General features: G+C 42.7%; 1 protein-coding gene across 2 annotated transcripts in view; it reads right to left on the reverse strand.

The window, feature by feature from the left end:
• Positions 1-3,150: 3,150 nt before the first annotated feature.
• RASGRP3 (RAS guanyl releasing protein 3) overlaps positions 3,151-18,608 on the reverse strand; it is a 62,361-nt gene continuing 46,903 nt past the window's right edge. The window contains exons 10-17 of one of the 2 annotated variants that reach the window (XM_068402287.1): positions 18,165-18,242; positions 14,154-14,270; positions 12,656-12,771; positions 11,725-11,872; positions 8,130-8,166; positions 5,521-5,646; positions 4,401-4,765; positions 3,151-3,895 (exon numbers count right to left, since the gene is read on the reverse strand). In XM_068402287.1, coding sequence (XP_068258388.1) covers positions 3,887-3,895; positions 4,401-4,765; positions 5,521-5,646; positions 8,130-8,166; positions 11,725-11,872; positions 12,656-12,771; positions 14,154-14,270; positions 18,165-18,242 — 996 coding nt within the window. In that variant the 3' untranslated portion in view covers positions 3,151-3,886. The remainder of the gene's footprint in view (positions 3,896-4,400; positions 4,766-5,520; positions 5,647-8,129; positions 8,167-11,724; positions 11,873-12,655; positions 12,772-14,153; positions 14,271-18,164; positions 18,243-18,608) is intronic. The other variant, XM_068402278.1, reaches the window with a different exon arrangement.

Raw genomic sequence — 18,608 nt, forward strand, 5'->3', positions numbered from 1 at the left:
GACCCTCCTGTGGCTGTTCAGGCTGTTCCAGCCAAAGGCTTCCAGGCTCCCCATTAGGAAGACCATGGGGGCTGCGTTAGGGCATGCTTTCACTTTGGCTTCCGCAGAGGAGTCCCTGAACAACAATCCGCAGAGGTGACAGCAGCCAGTCCACTCCATTTTGGAAAATGTAAAATTTTAGGCAGCAGCTGCCCCTAAACTTGCTTTGCAGCTCAGCTTTTTCTCTTCTTCTGTACTGAAAAGGCTCACCTTTCCCAGCAGGGGAAAAATCCATGCTTCAGACTAGCTCTGGTCAGCAAGCATGTTACTATCCCCTGACGCACCCCCCCCCCTCAGACTTCACCTGCCTGAAGAAGGCGCCTCTGAGAAGACAGCTTGTGTCTAGGAAAATGTTTCTTTGTAGAGCTGAGATTATTCTTTAAAAGCTGAAAAGCTGGGTAAGTCTTGAGAGGGCAGAGGAAGGCAAGACTGTGAGGAGATCTAGAGCAGAGGATAGACGGGCAGTACAAACCTGGTTTTGCCTTTCACTCTGAATGAGCCACATGTCTGCTTGACTCCTTGCATAGCACTCAGGGCTACTACATAAAGTCGACAGCAAGGCTGAAGTGCCCTTATTTGCAGTATGAGGCTTTGTGTAAGTTTTTTGCACAAGCACAGAAAATCCTAGTGGGTTTGGCTCGATCAGCCAATCATGTCTTACAGGGTCTATGCAAGCACTTGCATTTTTCACCTGCTCATGTTGCTTATATTATTTGGCATTTGCAGATTAGGCTGTAAATAATGTTTGGCATAATCTTCCTTCTTTCCACTGTGTGGTGGAGGTGGTTGTTTTTTAGGTGGGTGGTGTGGGATTGGTGGTTTTTTTTTTTGTTTTAAAAACACCTCTCTTCTCCCCCCCAGTTTCTTAAAAGATGCTGAGGACTGAGCGAGGGACGAATGGATGTGGTAGAAGTATCCAGCCTCATCTGGGATTGTATCTCACTTTAGCTACTTAATTAAGCCAGTGCTCTTGTCATTATGACACTTTCTCCTGGACACTCTCCTGGAATTGCTTTACTTCTAGCAGGCAGGATTTCACCAAGACCAGCAGAGGCACATAGCTCAGTCAGGAACTGTGATGGTTGGTATGTTTTGCCTTTTGTTAAGTCAGGGAGGCAAACAAGAAATTCTTTGTTGCTTTGCCCAGATTGGGGAACTAAAATTGTCTTGCCCCTGTTCAGAAAAAGATGTCATCTTGAAGTAAGGATAGAAAAAGTTTTTTTTCATTTGATGTATGCAGGCCTCCTCAAGGTAAAGAGCTCCTCTTATACCAACTTCTTAAAATGGTTGCTCATGCCCTGTCAGCTCTCCCCGTTCAGGTGCTTGCAGTGGAACTAGACCATCATTCTGCTGCAAACAACCCATTAATGTTTTGGTGTTTTTTGTTTTTGTTTTTGTTTTTTTTAAATTATTACATTGTCTATGATGAGTCTCTTCCTTTTTAGGGGTCGGGGAGTGAAAAAAAGACTGTATTTCTACCCAGTGTCTTTTTCTCAAGTTTTCCAATGGCCATGACTACTTATTGCCAGCAGCGCACTCTCAATATTCCCCTTCTTGAAATGTCTAAAGCAAAGGGTTTCCAGCAGGAGCAGGTCCTTGAAATTTTCTGAGTCCTTCTACTTGGACCCTGCAATATTTTGCTTAGAAGGATCAGCTGTGTGAGCCTGCAGTCTATGCTTGATCTGCAACTGCTGCTGAGGTGAGCACCTAACTGACCAAAGCTACCAAGCTTGCTAGAGATGTATTGATGAACTCTCTACAGCAGGTTGAAAATTAAGCAGTCTGTTTGCTAGTAGAATGGTCCCCCAGAAAGTGGGAACTGCTTCTGTAGAAGATGTCAGTTTTCTTGCTTAAATGTGAGTCTATGCCTTGACAACAGTATACATGGAAAAAAATGTGTCCTTGAAAAGGCCTTCATCTGAAGAACACAGAGCATCTACCCTTTTAAACAGTTTAGACAAGAAGCTTATAAGTATCGTGGGGAGTAGGTAAAGTGAGAAGAACATTCTTATCCAACAATGAAAAGAAGATGAGCGTGGCTTGTGGGCCTGATAGAAATACAAAAGCAGGTACCTTTCAGAGCAAGAGTTGTTACAACTAACTTTTAAAAGCCTGCAAGAAATAGGCTGAAGACTACAGATTAAAGGCTGTTTAAAAGTCTTACGTGATGTTAAGAATGAAGTCGTACATGAACATTTCATTTACAAAGTGTTAAAAGGCTTGTCTCAACAGATCCATCAACAGCCTGGATCACAACCAAATCTCTATTCAAATTCTCTACCACATCATTTTCATTGTGTGCAAGCCGTACGCTGTAACGGTAGCTGTGTGGTCAGCCTGTTGCGACCTGTCACCTGACCCACCACAGGAAATAAAGACTGTATTTTTGCTAATGTCTGTTCTTTGCCCACAGAAGGATGCTTCTGGCCCTCATCCACACTGGAAATCAGTGCTCCCTGCAGTGCTTATTTCTCTGAGTTTAAAACACTAAGACCATGTTCTCTTTTTTTTTCCCCTCTCTCCCTAGATTTACCATCATTACTAGTTGTGTTGGAAAATAAAGGAAACCTGCAGGATTCATGATGCAAACCTGAGCGGGCATCATGTAGTTGCAGTGCAGTTTACAGTCAAACTACCAGCAGTGCTGCTGTCAGTTTTGGTTAGGGAAGGTTATGAAAGTATTCTCTGACCTTGAGGGCTTATATCTTGGTGAAGGGTGCAATAACTTGAATTTTGTGGGAAATCTTATAATTGGGTTGCTTTAATTCAGAGTGTGTGCTTCCCACACACACTTGTTTTTGTGAGGAGATGGAGGGAAGAAGAATAATGCATGTATACCACTTTGGAATGCACCTTTCAGGTTTGAGCTCTGTGCTGTTCTGTTTTGTGTTTTTCTCTTTTTCCAGATGAGGGCTGTGCTCCTTAAGTAATCTAATGCTTCTGAGAAATGCCACTTCAAACCTGCTTCTCAGGCCATTACAGATTCAGCTGCTAAATCCTGTATTAGCAAACTGCTAGTGTAGTTGGAGGTTGCTCTTCAGTACATTTAGTCTTAACATATGCAGGTTGCTAACCAGGGAAAAACATATCACATACACATACATAAACACGTACTTAAAACTAAGGTGTTTATTACATGCTAATTTTACCATAACCAGTGCTGGCAGAGAGGACCCCTCTCCATCGCCGTGTAACCAGACATATGCATAGTGTCTTGGAATTCCTTCAGTCTCAGCTATGTGGTGCCTATTTGAAGGATCCCGCCTAGGAACTGGTATCACTGTGCTGAACACCAATACGCTCACTGTAGCAATGTAAACATGGCCAAAATTTAAAACCACAGGTGTGCAAAGAATTTCAGCATAGAGGACTTTGTGAAAGGTTTTTGTTTGAGATTTAATCAACATACACACCTACTTCTTTCCTTAAAAGATCATTACGAGCCTCTGGAAAAGGAGCATTATCAAACAAACTTAGAAGCTTGGCTTCTGTCCTCACCATTGTTGTTGCTGGCAGACACACCAAAATGATGCAGTATATTTAAAGGAGGCCAAATATATCCTCAGTGGCACGTAGAGGAAGTTTCCATAGAAGTCATACAAGAGAAAACACTGAGCGCAGAGACCTGTTCTGCTGTGTCCATGCAACGTTCATCCAAATGGCTTATTTGTGAGAAAATAAATAGTGCTTTAGAACACCTTTCAGCTAAGAAAACAGAGCAACGTTTGAATTTAAAAGTACGAGGTACAGGAAGACTTCCCATGGCCAAATGGGGTCTGTGACAGTCCATCAACTCTTGCTGTATTACAGTTGTCATCTTCATTTTTCTGTGCTTCAGGGTGAGCAATCAGCTATCCTGTAACCAAAAGAAAATAGGCACTTACATGCTAGCAAAGGATGGTCAATAAAAGCATGAGGCTTTGGAAGTATAAACTTTATGGGTGAGAGCAACAGAAATGGGACCGATATCCCGCCCTAGTCTGGACTCGTATGTTTATCAGGATGGTAGTTCTTGTGAATCCAACACAGAGCCCCAGACTGTGCATTGCAAGGGTACAACAGCACAGAATTTGGTCAGATATCCACCAGGCTATTTTAATGACTTTCAAAAAGGAAAGTGTCCAACTCCTAAAAGCACATACTGACACCAAGAGCCAACAAATTCCCAGTTACAGTAACTGCACACTGCGGTGTAGAAAATAGGTATCTATGGATGATTTGGCAGTTTTCTGAAAGTGACTCTTGTGCAAGAAGCAGAGGCAAATTTGAATGAAAAAAGCATCATGAAATTCATAAAATAACCTTATGAGACCTCAGACTCTAGCAGATTTTGAACTGTCTTGGATTCTTCTGCAACTCACCTCAGATTCTTGTCTTTCTAGGAGTGTTTCTATTCCGTTGTGATCCTGCATGTGTTGTGGGGACTTGGCTTCTGGCTCTATATCAGCCTGCATGTTGGGCTTTTCGTTCTCCCATTTCGCAAAGCCTTTGTTCTTCCCAGATTTGCCATGGAACTTGGACTTCATTTTGGGAAAAGTATGGGAACCTGAATCGTTCCAGCCTGGCTCATGCCAGAGTGGTTCTGTCTGTGTTGCTTGGCTGGTGGTGGCCCTCTGCAGCCGCACTGAAATTTTCCGCGAAGAGCCAGTGACGAGGGTGATCGCTCTGCCATCGAGGTCCTGGTGTTCCGCAGCAACACTGGGAAATTCAAATACTTCATCTTGGACTGAAAGAGAAGGTAGAATTGTTTATTTTAAATATTTTACTTCAAGATCTTTACAAAAAAGATATCTTAAGCCTGGGATGGGGGAGACAAGAAGGGGACTTAAACGTTCAGAATTAAAGTTGGCTATTCTGGAATGTTTATGCAGGTCTTTTAGTAGTTAAATCACTTTCAGGACCAGGTCTTTATATACCATTATATATAATTGCATGATGGTTTGCCAAGGTGCTTTATGCAGGCAGCACTAGCATGCGTGAAAGAGAAGGCAGCAGTATCGCTTAGCAGCAGAAAGCTCTGAAGGAGGTTGCTCTTTATTCCAGGTAGCTGCCTATAAGAAGCAGTGGTATAATTAGCAATATGGAAACTGATTCTGGCCTTGTGTGCACGTGTTTCTCTCTCCCTCCGTCTGCACGCTCAGGGGATAAGGCAGAGCTAGAACTGTGTCTTATGTTTTCTAGCCCCTGCCCGTACGTGGCCTACAAGGAGAAGTACAGTTTCCCTAATTATAATTTTATTTCTTTTCAGCTAGGATAGGGGTGCCAGTATGGAGGATAGGGAGCCTCAGGCAGGAGACTAAGGCCACCACTGCAGAAAGAGATGTTGTAATCTGAGCACTGAACACAAGCCACAGTGCAGTACAAAGTACATGTGCTGCTCTGTGCGCTGATACAAAGGAAAAATTAAAAATGGCAGCAAGGACACTGGCTGTTAGAGAGGATTCCAGAAATGGTTTAAAATAGGAATAAAAGTGCTCTCACCTGGAGGCAGAGACGGACTGCTAGGCAGAGAGCCGTGGTTGCTGCCTACTGAGGTTCCTCTGGAAAATTTCCTGCATGCCAGCACAAGCAGGTCTCTGCACTGCTTATGACAGTTGGCACCACAATCTGTAAAAGGAAGGAATTGTCAAGTCACCAAATGGAAAGCCACAACTATCTGGTAATCCCTCAGGGCTATTAGCAGACAGATACCAGGAGGGACTTTGAAGGAACAAATTCTTTGACAGAAGGTGTGAAGGGAGTTACAGAAATGGATCATTTGGTGTGAAGAGCGTTACAAATCATGGATCATTTCCATGGCAGCCATTAATAGAAATCTGGCAGCAGAAGGGAAGAGTGGGATGGTATTTTCATCAGAAATCAGTTTCAAGGAAGGGACCTGGAATTACTGGTATGATTGTATATCATACCTGTGTATGCCATGCATAAAGCCTCTGCTCCATTGCATGAGTCTCCAAAAAAAATTTTTTTTTTTATTTGACCCAACAGGGCCTATTATAGTAAACACACTTGGTCAGAAGACACTGGAGCATGCATACCCTGAGCCTCTGGAAACACAGCTGGAGGTCAATGTAGACCACTGTAAGTTCAAACTCATCTAAGTAGCTCAGCAAGCAACATCAGCATGGAGTAAGCTCTGTGGACGTGTATCAGCCACCTGGATGAAACTGGCTGAGTGCCTGCACACCCAGCCTCTGCTGGGCCTTGCACCACTGCAGATACACTCATCACTAGGTACATTTATCTGAAGTGTGACTGCAGCACAGATCTTATCTGCAAGAGAGGGCCAAAGGGTGGAGGATGTGTGCCCCAAACACAGGGTCTCTCTCCCCTGTGTCCCTTGCCTTTGTTTGAAAATTTCTGTCTCCCTTGTCTCTGTTGCTGCTCCATGACCTAACATGTTTGAGGTGAGCCACTGCCAAAGCATTGTGTTTATAACTCTGCTAAAAGAAGAGTGTTTATAATTCTGCTCAGAGCAGCAGCTCTAGCCTGATGGGTGAGAGTTCTGGTTTCTCCCATCACCTTGTTCATATGACTAATACAAAAGTACCAGCTGTGGTTTTGTCCGCCCTAAAGGTAACACCACCACGTCCCCCGCCCCAATACAATAAATTTCTCTTGGCAGTGGAGAACCTCTTTCATCACTTGTAGACCACACAGTCTAGCTGTATCTCCTTACCCACAGTGCTGGGGTAAGCAGCAGACCTGAACAGATGAACTCCCTCCCTCCCCCTGCTAGCATAGCCTCAGAGGTTCAAAACGGAAGATGACAGCTCTGTGCTCAAAGGCAGAAATCGTCCATAATGGGTGCAGCACTCAAGTGATGCCAGCATAGGGAGCAGCTGGTAGCTGCTACAACAAAGGGCAGGCACTAATTGGTGCCTTGTTGACCACTTTAAGATCTGAGCGAGCAGCTCTGCTCTCTTACTCTCATGTTCCATTGCCTAGAATTTTGACTTTACAGAACGACTTTTCCTCGCTCTCCACTGGGCCACTGTTACAAGCAATGATGCAAGACAGAGCTCAGCTTTCAGATCTCAAGTTGAATTTACTGGGCTGCTGTGACAAAACCCCTATCTATCTTCCTTCCCTCATCCTACCAGTAAAAGTATAGACTGCAACTAGCCCTTTCGTAGCTGCTCAGATGACAGTAATCAGGAATAGCTGAATTACATATGCTGGTTTAGCCATGGACATTTTCCCTACCCCTCTCTGAGGAAGAGATGTCCATGGGCGGAGAGGGAGACAGGAACGTGGCGTATCCTAAAAACCAATCCTGCCAATTCTTCACCCTTCTCCTAGGAGCCAGTGTAAGACTAAGGGAAAAGAGTGCATATAAATACAACTATGAAGCCCAAGCGTGAATGTTCCCCTGTGAATAATTGAGCTGCAACTACAACTGTGAAAGTCAACAGTACCCTTCAGCCAGAGCTGGGCTGCTTGAGAAATAAATAGGTCCAGGACTTTAAAGCCAATGAGGAGCACTACGATGTCATTCTTGGTCTGACCTGCTCAATATGGTGCAAGTACTGCATAAGAAATTAAACATTTTATGAAAGCAACAGAGAGGGCTGTAAGAGGTCTAAGATTTTTTTTTTGAGTTGAATGTCTGCAGAAGATCTTGCAATAAGATCTGCTAGGCAGTCTAGGAATTAAATATTTCTCTATTTCTAGCTCAGCCACTATTGCCATTAGGCTTCACTACAGGCATGTGGATGTACATGACAGACAGCATTGCCAGCAGAACTTTTCTTGACCCCAAGCCTCAGGAGATGTATTTCAGGATGTCTCGGTGTGATGAGGACACTTAGATTTCCAAAATTCAAGGTCTTTGCTGTTAGAAAGTGACACCTCATGGAGTCCATGGCTACTTTGGACCTTCAGCTCACAGAACCTGTGTGTTCCTACTGGGTGCTATGTCCCCTAATTCAGTGAGACTTCATAGCGTACCAGCAGTCACTGGTCATGGACACTACCAAGTGTGTAAGCAAAATTTGGATGAAGAGATGTCATTCTACTAAAAAATACAGTTGACCTACTTGTGCTAAAACCCACCAATAGCTTGAAAAATTAATGGGATATTTATTTACCTTTGCATTTGTAGCCTTGTTTGATTATACCCCAGAGCTGCAAAGAAAGACAAAAGAGCGTCAAGGAATCAAAAAAGAAAGCTGGAAGGAAAACAAGGTCACAATGAGGAAGTACCAATGGCTACAAAAGCACAAACAGGATACAACTGCTCTTAACACCCTTCCTGTTAGGCAGACCTTTCCCTCTAATTGTGATAAGACTTGTGTGGCTTCCCCCTTATTTCTACTACTTACAGTGTGACTACTAGGGAAGGAGAGACACAGATGACATTTGCTTCCAGGAACGGGTGAAAAATTGCCATTATATCAAGCTTACTGAAATCAGCAGAGCACGTTCTGCTTTTAGGCTCACTTAATGTTATCTATCTGTGAGGGAATTTCCAGTATATATCCATCCTCCAGATACATGCATGGCCCATGCCATTCAAACACAGCAGAAGAAAACACCACTGGGGATAAAAGTTAGGTTCTTGGTTCCCATACCAGTCCCCAGCACACCCAGCCACAGCAATCAGATTTGTCCGCCTGATTTTTCCATTAAAAAAAAGGTTGAAGATTGAAACAGGCATAAAAGCCACTAACTTCCACCTTTGCCTCCTCCCAGAAGCTGTCCTTGTTGATGTACATGACAACTAAATGGTAAACTTCCAGGAGGTAGTGTGTGTGGTCCCACTTTTAGGAATCTTTCACTGCAACATCAGCAGGATTGATTGGAAGTAGGAAAATTCCCTAGCAAGTCATTATCTATACACTCAGAAGCACTGTATCGACAGCCACGGCTTTATAAAAACAAGCATTTTCACTCTGAGAGGCAGAGAGAGGAAGGGGCAGTTTTTCTAGCCCTAGCATTAAAGGAAAAAGATTGGGGACTGTAGTGTTTATTTATCCTGACCTCATTCAAAACATTACTAGGGAGGGTGAGCACATCCAGGCAGTCAAAACCGCACGTGGCTCCTCATGGTATTTATAAGAGCCTGCACAGTGTGCAGGGGGTGAATATGATCATTAAAGAAATGTTCAAAAGGAAGAGCTGGAGAACATTCAAAATACAAAGGAGAGAGTAAAATAAACAGAACAGGAAGATTCGGGGGCGGGGGGCGGGGGGGCGGGAAATCCCATACACTGCAAAAAAGAATTTGCAAGGAAAAATGGGGTCTTGGAGAAAGCAAAATACATTAAACAGGGTGGAAGAAAGGTGACTAAAAGAACAGAAGGGACAACAGTGGAAGAAGGGTCCATAGAAAGCCCGCTGCTTGTTCTTTTCCTGCTAACACTGTATATATGCACAGTGAATGCAGTCGCTGTGGCGAGGCAGCGACAGTAGAGGCCCCAGCCCTATCTTGGAAGAGCAGCAGCATTAGGAAGAGCAGGGCTGTCACTGCTCAGCTTTACGTGATTTTTCTCAGCTCGCTTTGCCAGGATGACCGTAAGAGACACGGACTGTAGTGTCTTTAGTTTCAGCTCTAATCCATTCCCACTGAAGAGCTTTCTCCTCACCTTTTTAGTTCTGTACCTGCCTTCTACTCAAATTTGGCACCGCTGTCGCGGTTACAGACAGCAGCAAAACTTTTAGCTGAAGTGCCATGTCATGAATTCTGACCTAAAGCTTTGAATCCATCTGACACAGCTTTGCTGCAAAGCTGGCTTAAGCCAGCTGCAAGGTGAGAGGATCTGTGCAAATTTGTATTATAAAGCTCGGCAGGATGGCTGGTCACCTACCCCGCCACACGGTGCAGCTCAAGCTGTGGGATGGAACTGTGGCAGGCCATGGGTGTATTAATTTTGTGCTGCTTAATGGCATTAGGTTTTAGCTTGACCTTTAAAGTTCGTATCATTTTAATAACAGATATTTTATTGGCTACTGAATGCATTGCACTGTCATGTCAATTCATCCTGCTGCACTGTCAGTGCACATTATTTTGACTGCAAATCAGTGCATCAGTTTGAAATTAGGTTTCCACCTGTGGATGAGCAGCACTGAAATGCGGAACAAATATGCAGCAGATTTTGTAGCTGGTTCCTGTCCTGTCAGTCCAACTCATCCACAGGACAATGCCAATGACTTCAGTGAGTTGACAGGAAAAATGACCTTATTTCCGTTTCCTGTACAACCCCTTACTCATTTGTATTCCTGCACTGGATGTAAGCAGGGAGACGTGAAAAATCCAACAATGGCCAATTAGCAGATTGATGCAGGAGAAAAATATCTGGTGGAGAGGGACATTGCAGGGCAGTCCTCGGGCCTTGCTTTGCTATGGAAGCCTTCCAAACATGAACCGAGTGCCAAGAATGCAGTGACATCTTCCTGAGGCCACAGGCAGCCTGAAACAATAGGCTCAGGCCAGTGGCCACCCCTGCCCCATCAGTCTGCTGGAGCTGTCACCTCAAGAGCCCACCAGCACGCTCCTGAATCAGCACTGACCATGTCGCCTCCAAGGTTTTTGCAGTTCTAGCGGAAATAGGTGGAATTCCTTCTTCCCCGTGGCCTTGATCAGTGGTTGCAATAGGGACCATGAGCATCTGAACAAGACCAATGTGTCACAAAAGAAGCGAGCGGAAGATGGGAGCATGGACAAGAGCAGGAACACCAGCGCTGGTGTGAAAGGAGGCACGTTTTTTTCACTTAGCAGTGCTGTTATTGTTACTTTCAACCACAAAGAAATATTAATTAGTGGAAAAGTTAACATAGTACAAGCTGGAGATTTTGCCGCCAGTAGCAAGAGCAGATCTGCGCTGGAGAGCAGGGACCATGTTCTGAGCTTACACCCTGTATGTAGGCCACATGTAAGGGGAGGATGTGGGCCTCTACTCTTATTGCTTAAGCTGTCTAAATGTGGACTTTTTATTTCAGCAGGGTGTGTACATTAATGTAACTTAAATCATAGTAATTCCTTTTTCTTTACTATACTTGGTTTGAAGTGGAAGTTGGAGGAGGTTTACAAGCGACACAAATGTTCACAAACCCTATCATTTCCCAGTTATGTACAGGGCACTCTAATAAGTGGTATCTGGTAAGTTATGGCTGAGAGAAAAAGCAAATTTAAAAAAAAACAAATAAATTAAAAATATTCTTATTGTACAGAACTGCTGGAAGCACTTCTGATTTCTTGACCGAATTAGAAGATCTTTTAATTCAATAGAGAAAGGATTAAGGCTGTTATGACCATTCAGAGAATTATGAACATAGCTATGTTGCCATGTGCAATTTCCTGAGAAAGAACGGCTTTTGCTTCATCTACATCCTCTGTTCCAGACACCCATTTTCCCTTGAGCTTGTTTACGTGGGAAATCAGGCCAAATTAAAGAACTTAAGATAAACCAAGTAAAGCCACTCATATAGTCTCTAATATCCTTTAGCTAACATAATTTATTTTTTTCCCCCTGCACAGTAATTCTTACAAATGCCAGTATTCAGGAACCACTAAAACAAAACTGGACAGCACAGCTACAACATGAGTTAAATGATTTGTCCTTCTGCATGCAATGAGATATTTGGCCAAGAGACTTCAGCAATGCATGGAGCCAGTTTCACCCTGTCTACGTTAAAGGGTAAAAAATTGTGTTTCAGATATACTATTATTAAAAATATACTTACAAAACCTGCACAGTGCTCGCAGAAAGTTGGTTTAAGATAGGTCATCTCCTGAAAGTTATGAATAAACCCTGGTCCCATTTTACACTGGAACTGTGATTTAGCTCTCAGAAAGTAAGCCATCATTTCTTCTTTGCTTATAAGACCATCTCTGTTAGGGAAAAAAAAGTAGAGTAGATCTGTCACTGCTCACAGCACTGAACAATTCAGGATTTTCTCATTGCAAAAAGCACACAGCTCACAAAGCACATTCTTTGAAAGAGCTGCAACAGTCCTGGCAGAAAAAAACCCTTACAGCCTTTGTGGTTCTTATCCTTCATTAAACAGCAAACACTGAACTTACAGCATGGACTTTGGTTTCTCACCTGTTCGTGGTATCAGAGCACAGACCAGGCCATTAAGTGAAGGATCTTTACTTACTGCTCACACAGACCAAGCGGCTATGCCCCTGGCTGACCACCAGCCTTGACAGCCAAAGAGATTCTGCACAAGAAGAATTATCAAGCCCAACTGGCTAGGAACATATACCTCCTAGAATATTTGTTACCCTCTCTCTGCTACATACACTCATTTCCCCTGTCCCATACGCAACTTATTTGTTTCATCAGTCTGATGCCTGGCTGGATACAGCATCTCCACTGTCATTTGACAGTACTCTAGGGGTTTTCACTCAGTCCCATCAGGAATTCCTCACTAAGCTATTACACAAATGATTTTTAAAGTAGCAGGTAAAGCAGGACTCCAGCCTGGGTGGGCTTATAGAACGGACTACAGCATAAGAAGTTAAATGAGAATAGAATTCAGTGATCTTCAGTTCCTTAAGTGAGACGTCAGACACAAAAAGCTTGGGAGATACTGTTTCTTCAATATTTGGTTTTCATGAGTTTTTAAATTGAGGAAAATAAAAAAAACACAGAGAAATCTCCAAACTTACTGATCTTTGTCCAGCACACAGAAAGAGTCCAAAAAGGGGAAGTTGGCAGCTATACTTTCGAAGTCTTCCTGAGAAATATAGCCATCATGGTCATGATCGTAGTTCCTAAAGACAGACTGGGGAAAAAAAAGAACTTATTGTCCTAATATCTAGCCTATCCTGAATCTATACCAGCTCTTCAACCTTATAATTACATGTAACTTAATGTTCAACATATTACTAATCACATGCTCTGCTGCCTTGTTTTATTCCTTTTATTCCTACTTGGTACTTCAATATGCATATTTATTGGAGCACAACTCAAAGCAGCTAGTAAATGACAAAGATTGGAAAAATGAAGACAGTTGTACACAGTGGTGTGAGCCTCTTAGTACGCGGTATCCATAACAGCCCCAAACCATATTTTAATCCTGTCAATCTCAAAATCATATGTCCTGAACTAGGCCAAAATTGTGGAATGGGGGACTGCATCTCCCTGACATGCAGAAACAAGAACCACCCTCCACCCACCACATTCTGGAAAGATTAAGGAGTTGCGACAGACTTCCTATTTAAACAAGATATCAAAGAGAGTTTTGGATGTGGAGTGATTTTTATCAACACATATGGCACTGACAAAAGCAATACAGGAACAGCATGTGCAGTTCTGGCATCCCACATGAAGAGAAAAATGAAGCTTTTTTTAAAAAGAGCATGTACATAAAGTAAACCACAAGATATATTTGAAGTCTTGAGTGAGAGAACTGAAGACTTTAAGTTATCTTAACAACATAACCCCAATTAATGACCTGTAACACAGACAAGGTCAGAATTTAATAGTTCTTCCCAGACTTAGTTACTAATTTGTAAAAAGCAGAAGGAAATCTTGCTTCACTATCTACAACACATTCCTGGTTCCTCTGCTTGCCAAAAGTCCCTTACACACCAACACAACAGGGCTCGGTCTCGCCAGGGGAACCTGGTAGTGTTTGGTTTTGTTTGCATTACCTAACATGTCACCTTCCAAACTGAAGCTGGAAGATCCCAGCTATAATTCTTCATGACCTCATGCCCAGATTTTTAAAGTGACACCAAGACAGTGCTTTCTTCACCCTACATAGTATCCTCTGGACAGTCAAATGACAGCAAGTTGAAAACCACAAATAGGGTTTCCAGAGACCTTCTCTGGACCTAGTAATGCATGAGTCCTTGACTCTGAGTACTTTTGCTTCCAGCTGTCTGTAACCAGACATAAACTGGGTGACTAGAGCTGCGAAAACTCAACTTTGCCCTCTGAATTTATATTCACTAATCAAATTTATTGAACAGCAGCCAGGCTTTGGATGCTCCTGAAAGTTTGCTCCTTTGTATTGAGAAACCTGCTTACTAATCCCATCACTGATTGCAGGGATAAAATAAATATTTCTGAAAGTGTCAGCAAAGGCTCAAATTTGTTATCCGACATCTGAAATTCATCCCAACTAGTATATTTGACCAGTATATTCTTCCAAATACTTACATCCACCAGCTTTCGTATGTGCTTGTTAATGACAGTAGGGTCAGGTTTTGGTACCACTCCAGATGCCCACTCCAGTGGCACTACTGGCTTGTTAGGGGTCGTCGGGGAGGTAGGCTGCTGAGAGATGGATCAGAACACAAAGATTTTAAAATCTGAATTATGAAGTTGAATTTCCTGCTAAAAGCAGCTCTGTATGTCAGAGCTACAACCACAAACTACTGGAGTCCCCGTGCTGTAAAAATGTGCTAGCACAACATCAGGCAAGATGTTGCAATGAGACTCAGAGGAAGGGGGAAAGAAGAAGGGTCTCTGGACACAGTGGGCATCAGAAATAGGTAAGCCCAAAACCCTGCTTTTCTCTTTCCCGATACAGCCCTTGAGGAACTCGCCACCATGACGCAGCCTGGCCCTAGCTCCCCAACGGAGGGACCATGCCCAGGAGGCACGTGAGGGACTCTGATGGCCTAAGTTAACACTCCTGCTCTGTGCAGCCCCAAGAGGAGAGCATGATGCAGAAGTGAGGGCAGAATTGTGCTCAGCAATCCCACAGGTTTCCAGCCGAGACATGCCAGGATGCACAGCTTAATTCATCTAGGCAGCCTGAGCAGAAAGGCTAACCTTTGACTTGCTCTGCAGGTAACACCAGCCAGACTATTTTATTTTGAAAACAGCTTGGTCTTGACAAAACAGTAGCTGACAGCTCACTTGAAGCACAGAGCACGCAACCCAACTCCCTCCACACCACTACGGTACTTTGGGAGAAGATCTGGCACGCAGCTCAGCCTGTTCAAGTAGAAAATACAGGACAAATCCGAACACAGTTTCAGGTAAGGCTTCAAAAATCACGAGTTAGCATAAGAAATGCTGCAAGGAGTACTGGCTTTCTCCTGCATCTGCCACTGGACATCTAGCAGGTGAAGCAGTGTCAAGCAGAAAAAATTCAGCATGGTTAAATCAGAAGGGAGATGGCCCACGGCTTCAGAAGGCCCCTGTATTAGCTGATGAGCAAGAAATCTGGGTCTCATCTGCCTTCCTTTAAATTGGTGTGAGTTGAGAGGGAGATAATTAAGCCATGTAAAAACGTTACAGTTATTATTGTGTATAACAAAGGTATTGTAAACTTTGCTATTGATATGAAAAATGGTCACAAGGTCATACTCTACTGTGTTTGGTAGGAAAAAAAAAAGAAGAATGTGTTAGTGGGTTGCTTTATTAGTTTGGCTTTTCCTCATTCAATTGTCAGAACAGCTTTTCTCAGTTCCTCAACAGCTCTTGACTCATCACACCATTCTGCACAAATAAGTTTGGGAAGAAAAAATCCCTATATCCACAGAATTCAATATCAACAAGAAATACAGTGAACTTGGACACCCAGCTCTATATGCCAAAACCACTTACAGAATGTTTCAGTCCTAAAACTAATGTCACCACACAGTGATGGACCAACATGCTGGCAAGAGTTTTTGCTCTAAAAATATGCAGAAATGCAGTAATCTTTTAAAGATGACATGTTACATGATAACACGTAACATGCCACTATTGTGATATTCTTACAGCTATGGTCAGAGAAGAAATTTGAAATGTGCCTTGTCTTAAAAAAATCTTAGACTAAAGGGACTCCAAGCATCAGTATCAAAGTGTCAGAGTGGTGCTAGACTACCAAATCCTCACAGAGACTGAATCCACTGGAGCATTCCTCTTTCTTCTGAGCTATTTCATTTGAAGCCTCATTCAATTTTTATGTTTTTTGACAAGTTGCAATGAAAACTTCATGTTACTGCCCACTAGCCAGAGGGAAATGTCAGTTCCTCCTATTTCACTCATAGACTCATATGAACAATCATGACTTTATATAGGTATTTGAAATGCATGCTATGAGGAAACGTACTAACCAGTGTCCAGAGACTAACTAGCTGAATGTACTGAATGTTCAGAAATATCGTATCTGGTCATGCTGTCTGTGATTCAGCCTGTATCTCCTGTCTGTTTCAGCAGCACAGGGATAATGGTATCATAGACAGAAAAAGCATTTTCAGATGGATGCAAATATCTGCATATTTTGGTGTTGAAACAAATTGTACCCAAAAGCAAAAAAATCTATGTAAGTGTGTCTTCAGTGGCACAACTGCACCAGGCAGAGTTATCTTCTGGCCAATAGCTGTACTAGTAAACCCCCCCAACACGAAGAAAACTAATGCGCAGGGAAAAGTGGGACAGTTTGACAAGGAGATGCTATACTACAACTGGCCGTTGGTCTTGAGTATTTTCTCAGGCTGCTACACTGACTGAAGAGTCCCTTCCCAGTTTAACAGAATGGAAGTCTTGCTCAAGTCTCTGTTGAGAGCAGGCTGATATGCTAATGGATCAGCTCCACTTTTTCCTCGAAAACGACTGCAACAGCCTGAGGCACTTCCTCTGCAGTGCACCTGCATGGGAGTTGTACCAGCACACCAATAAATCAAGGAGCAGTTGGAATGACATAACTATGCTGTCACATTGCCTTTGACAAATTTTTCCACGTACAAAAGCTCTACAGATTCTTTCCCCTCTTTCCCCTTGTATGTGCTTTGGCACTCCATCAAAGAGAAGTATGCTTCAAACAGTCCAGCTTCTGTCAATTCAGCTGTAGTTTCTGCCCATCAGGGTGCTGCAACAGCTCAATGTCAGTGGTTACTCATTGATCATCATGCAGAAGTGTCCCACAATTTCTGGGTACTGTTAAAGTTCACAGCACTGTTTATATTGCTTTTGTCCTTCTTAAAGCACAGGCTGGAGATCAAAGCAGCAATGTAATAATTTTCTTCATTTACAGTAGTGGCCCATTAGTCCTTCCACAACATAGAGCTGTAACAATTCAGCTTTGCTGGCAGTAATGGAGGCATGAGGGAGGCAGAATGACAGCGATAAATGGGAACTGTTGTGGTCAAATCATATCCAACAAAGACTGGAGATTCAGTAATGAAATTCCAGGTGTTCAAAGTGAGTTTGTGTTGACTATGGAAATATTCAATAACTTCCTTACTATTGCTCATCATCCCCCATTGAAAGCACACATACATAGTCCTCAAACTGGTCTCCAAGACTGATTGATAAACTATCTTAAAATCCAGAGAAGCCATATACTTGGAAATTAAGGGGGTTTTCTTCTTTGTTTGCATTTAGGAATACTTCAGAAACATAAAAAACACTGCTATGAAACACCTCAGACTACTGGACTCTGCTCTCACACGCTGCTAAGCATTTAATGCTGCCCTTAGTTTCTGCTGGTGTCAGACTTGAGAGGGATCAGCCTGAGAGCTTCATGTGCTCCATAGGACGGGCAATAAGATGTTAATGCACTGATGAAACGCTCAGAGGGAAGAAGAGTCCCTAAACTTTGGCAACAGAAGAGATACTAGTACTTTAAATGAAAAGTCATCTATTAATTAGGAGATTTATCTGTATCCTCAGACTTGCAAAGCGTAATAAAAAATGCATCAATGCATCAGTATCTTTAGTTGTACATACTAAAAAAAAACCAAAACTATTCTGCAGTGTTTAAATATTGCTTGAAAGCCCAAGATACAGTCAATTCTGCATAAACAAATAGTTTATAAAACAGCATAGCTGATGCTGTGCTTTACCTAAAAAAAATCTTTGGACTCAGTGTTGTTTTATATAACTGCACCAGCATCCAGAAAATGATGTAATGGTCACGCAATAAATAATTGATATAAACTTACAAAGGATATCTTCACATAAAGCTGAACTATGTTTTCTAGAACTTGCAGAGGTTTTCTTGAAAAATAATTAATAATGAAGTCTGGCATGTTTCACTATTTACTGCTCCCAATATGCACTAAAACCTGTAAATAGTGAGCTGTAAATAGTGTGTTTACTATTCAAGCATATGCACTAAAAGGCTTTACATGAATACGAACAAGGAAACTCATTAACTGTCATTTAAAAATTTAATCAATTACATGCAGACAAAATAAGCAATATGTGAAAATGCAGTAAAAGATCACCTACAGATTTGGAGTTCCTTGGTTCCAGCACCAGTGAGAGCTTGTAGATATCATCCTCAGTGTGATAGAGGTCCAGGGACAGCTATGTGTAAGAAAGAGAGAAAACCCAATAATATTTATTAGACCGAGTTGGTTATGACAGGCTTGTAATCAGAGCTATATCCCCCACTGAAGCTAAACAAAAAGTTTTGCTACTTGTAGCTCAGGATACACGCTGAAGCTGCTTGCTGCTGGTGGGAAAGCAGCTTTTCACAGAGCTAACATAATCCACGCTGGAGAGCACATGCTGCTTTTCGTGCCTGTACTGAGCCGAGCAGGCACTGGACTCGAGGGCTGTCACAACCTGCATCCCAACACATCGAGTAAGAGGGGCTGTGTGCTGTCCTTCTACAAAGAGGGACACTGCCACCAAAGACCTTATGCAAAACACTTTCTTCTAGCGGTTCAA

Source organism: Nyctibius grandis, chromosome 1, assembly GCF_013368605.1.
Source record: "Nyctibius grandis isolate bNycGra1 chromosome 1, bNycGra1.pri, whole genome shotgun sequence".
Lineage (NCBI taxonomy): Eukaryota > Metazoa > Chordata > Aves > Nyctibiiformes > Nyctibiidae > Nyctibius > Nyctibius grandis.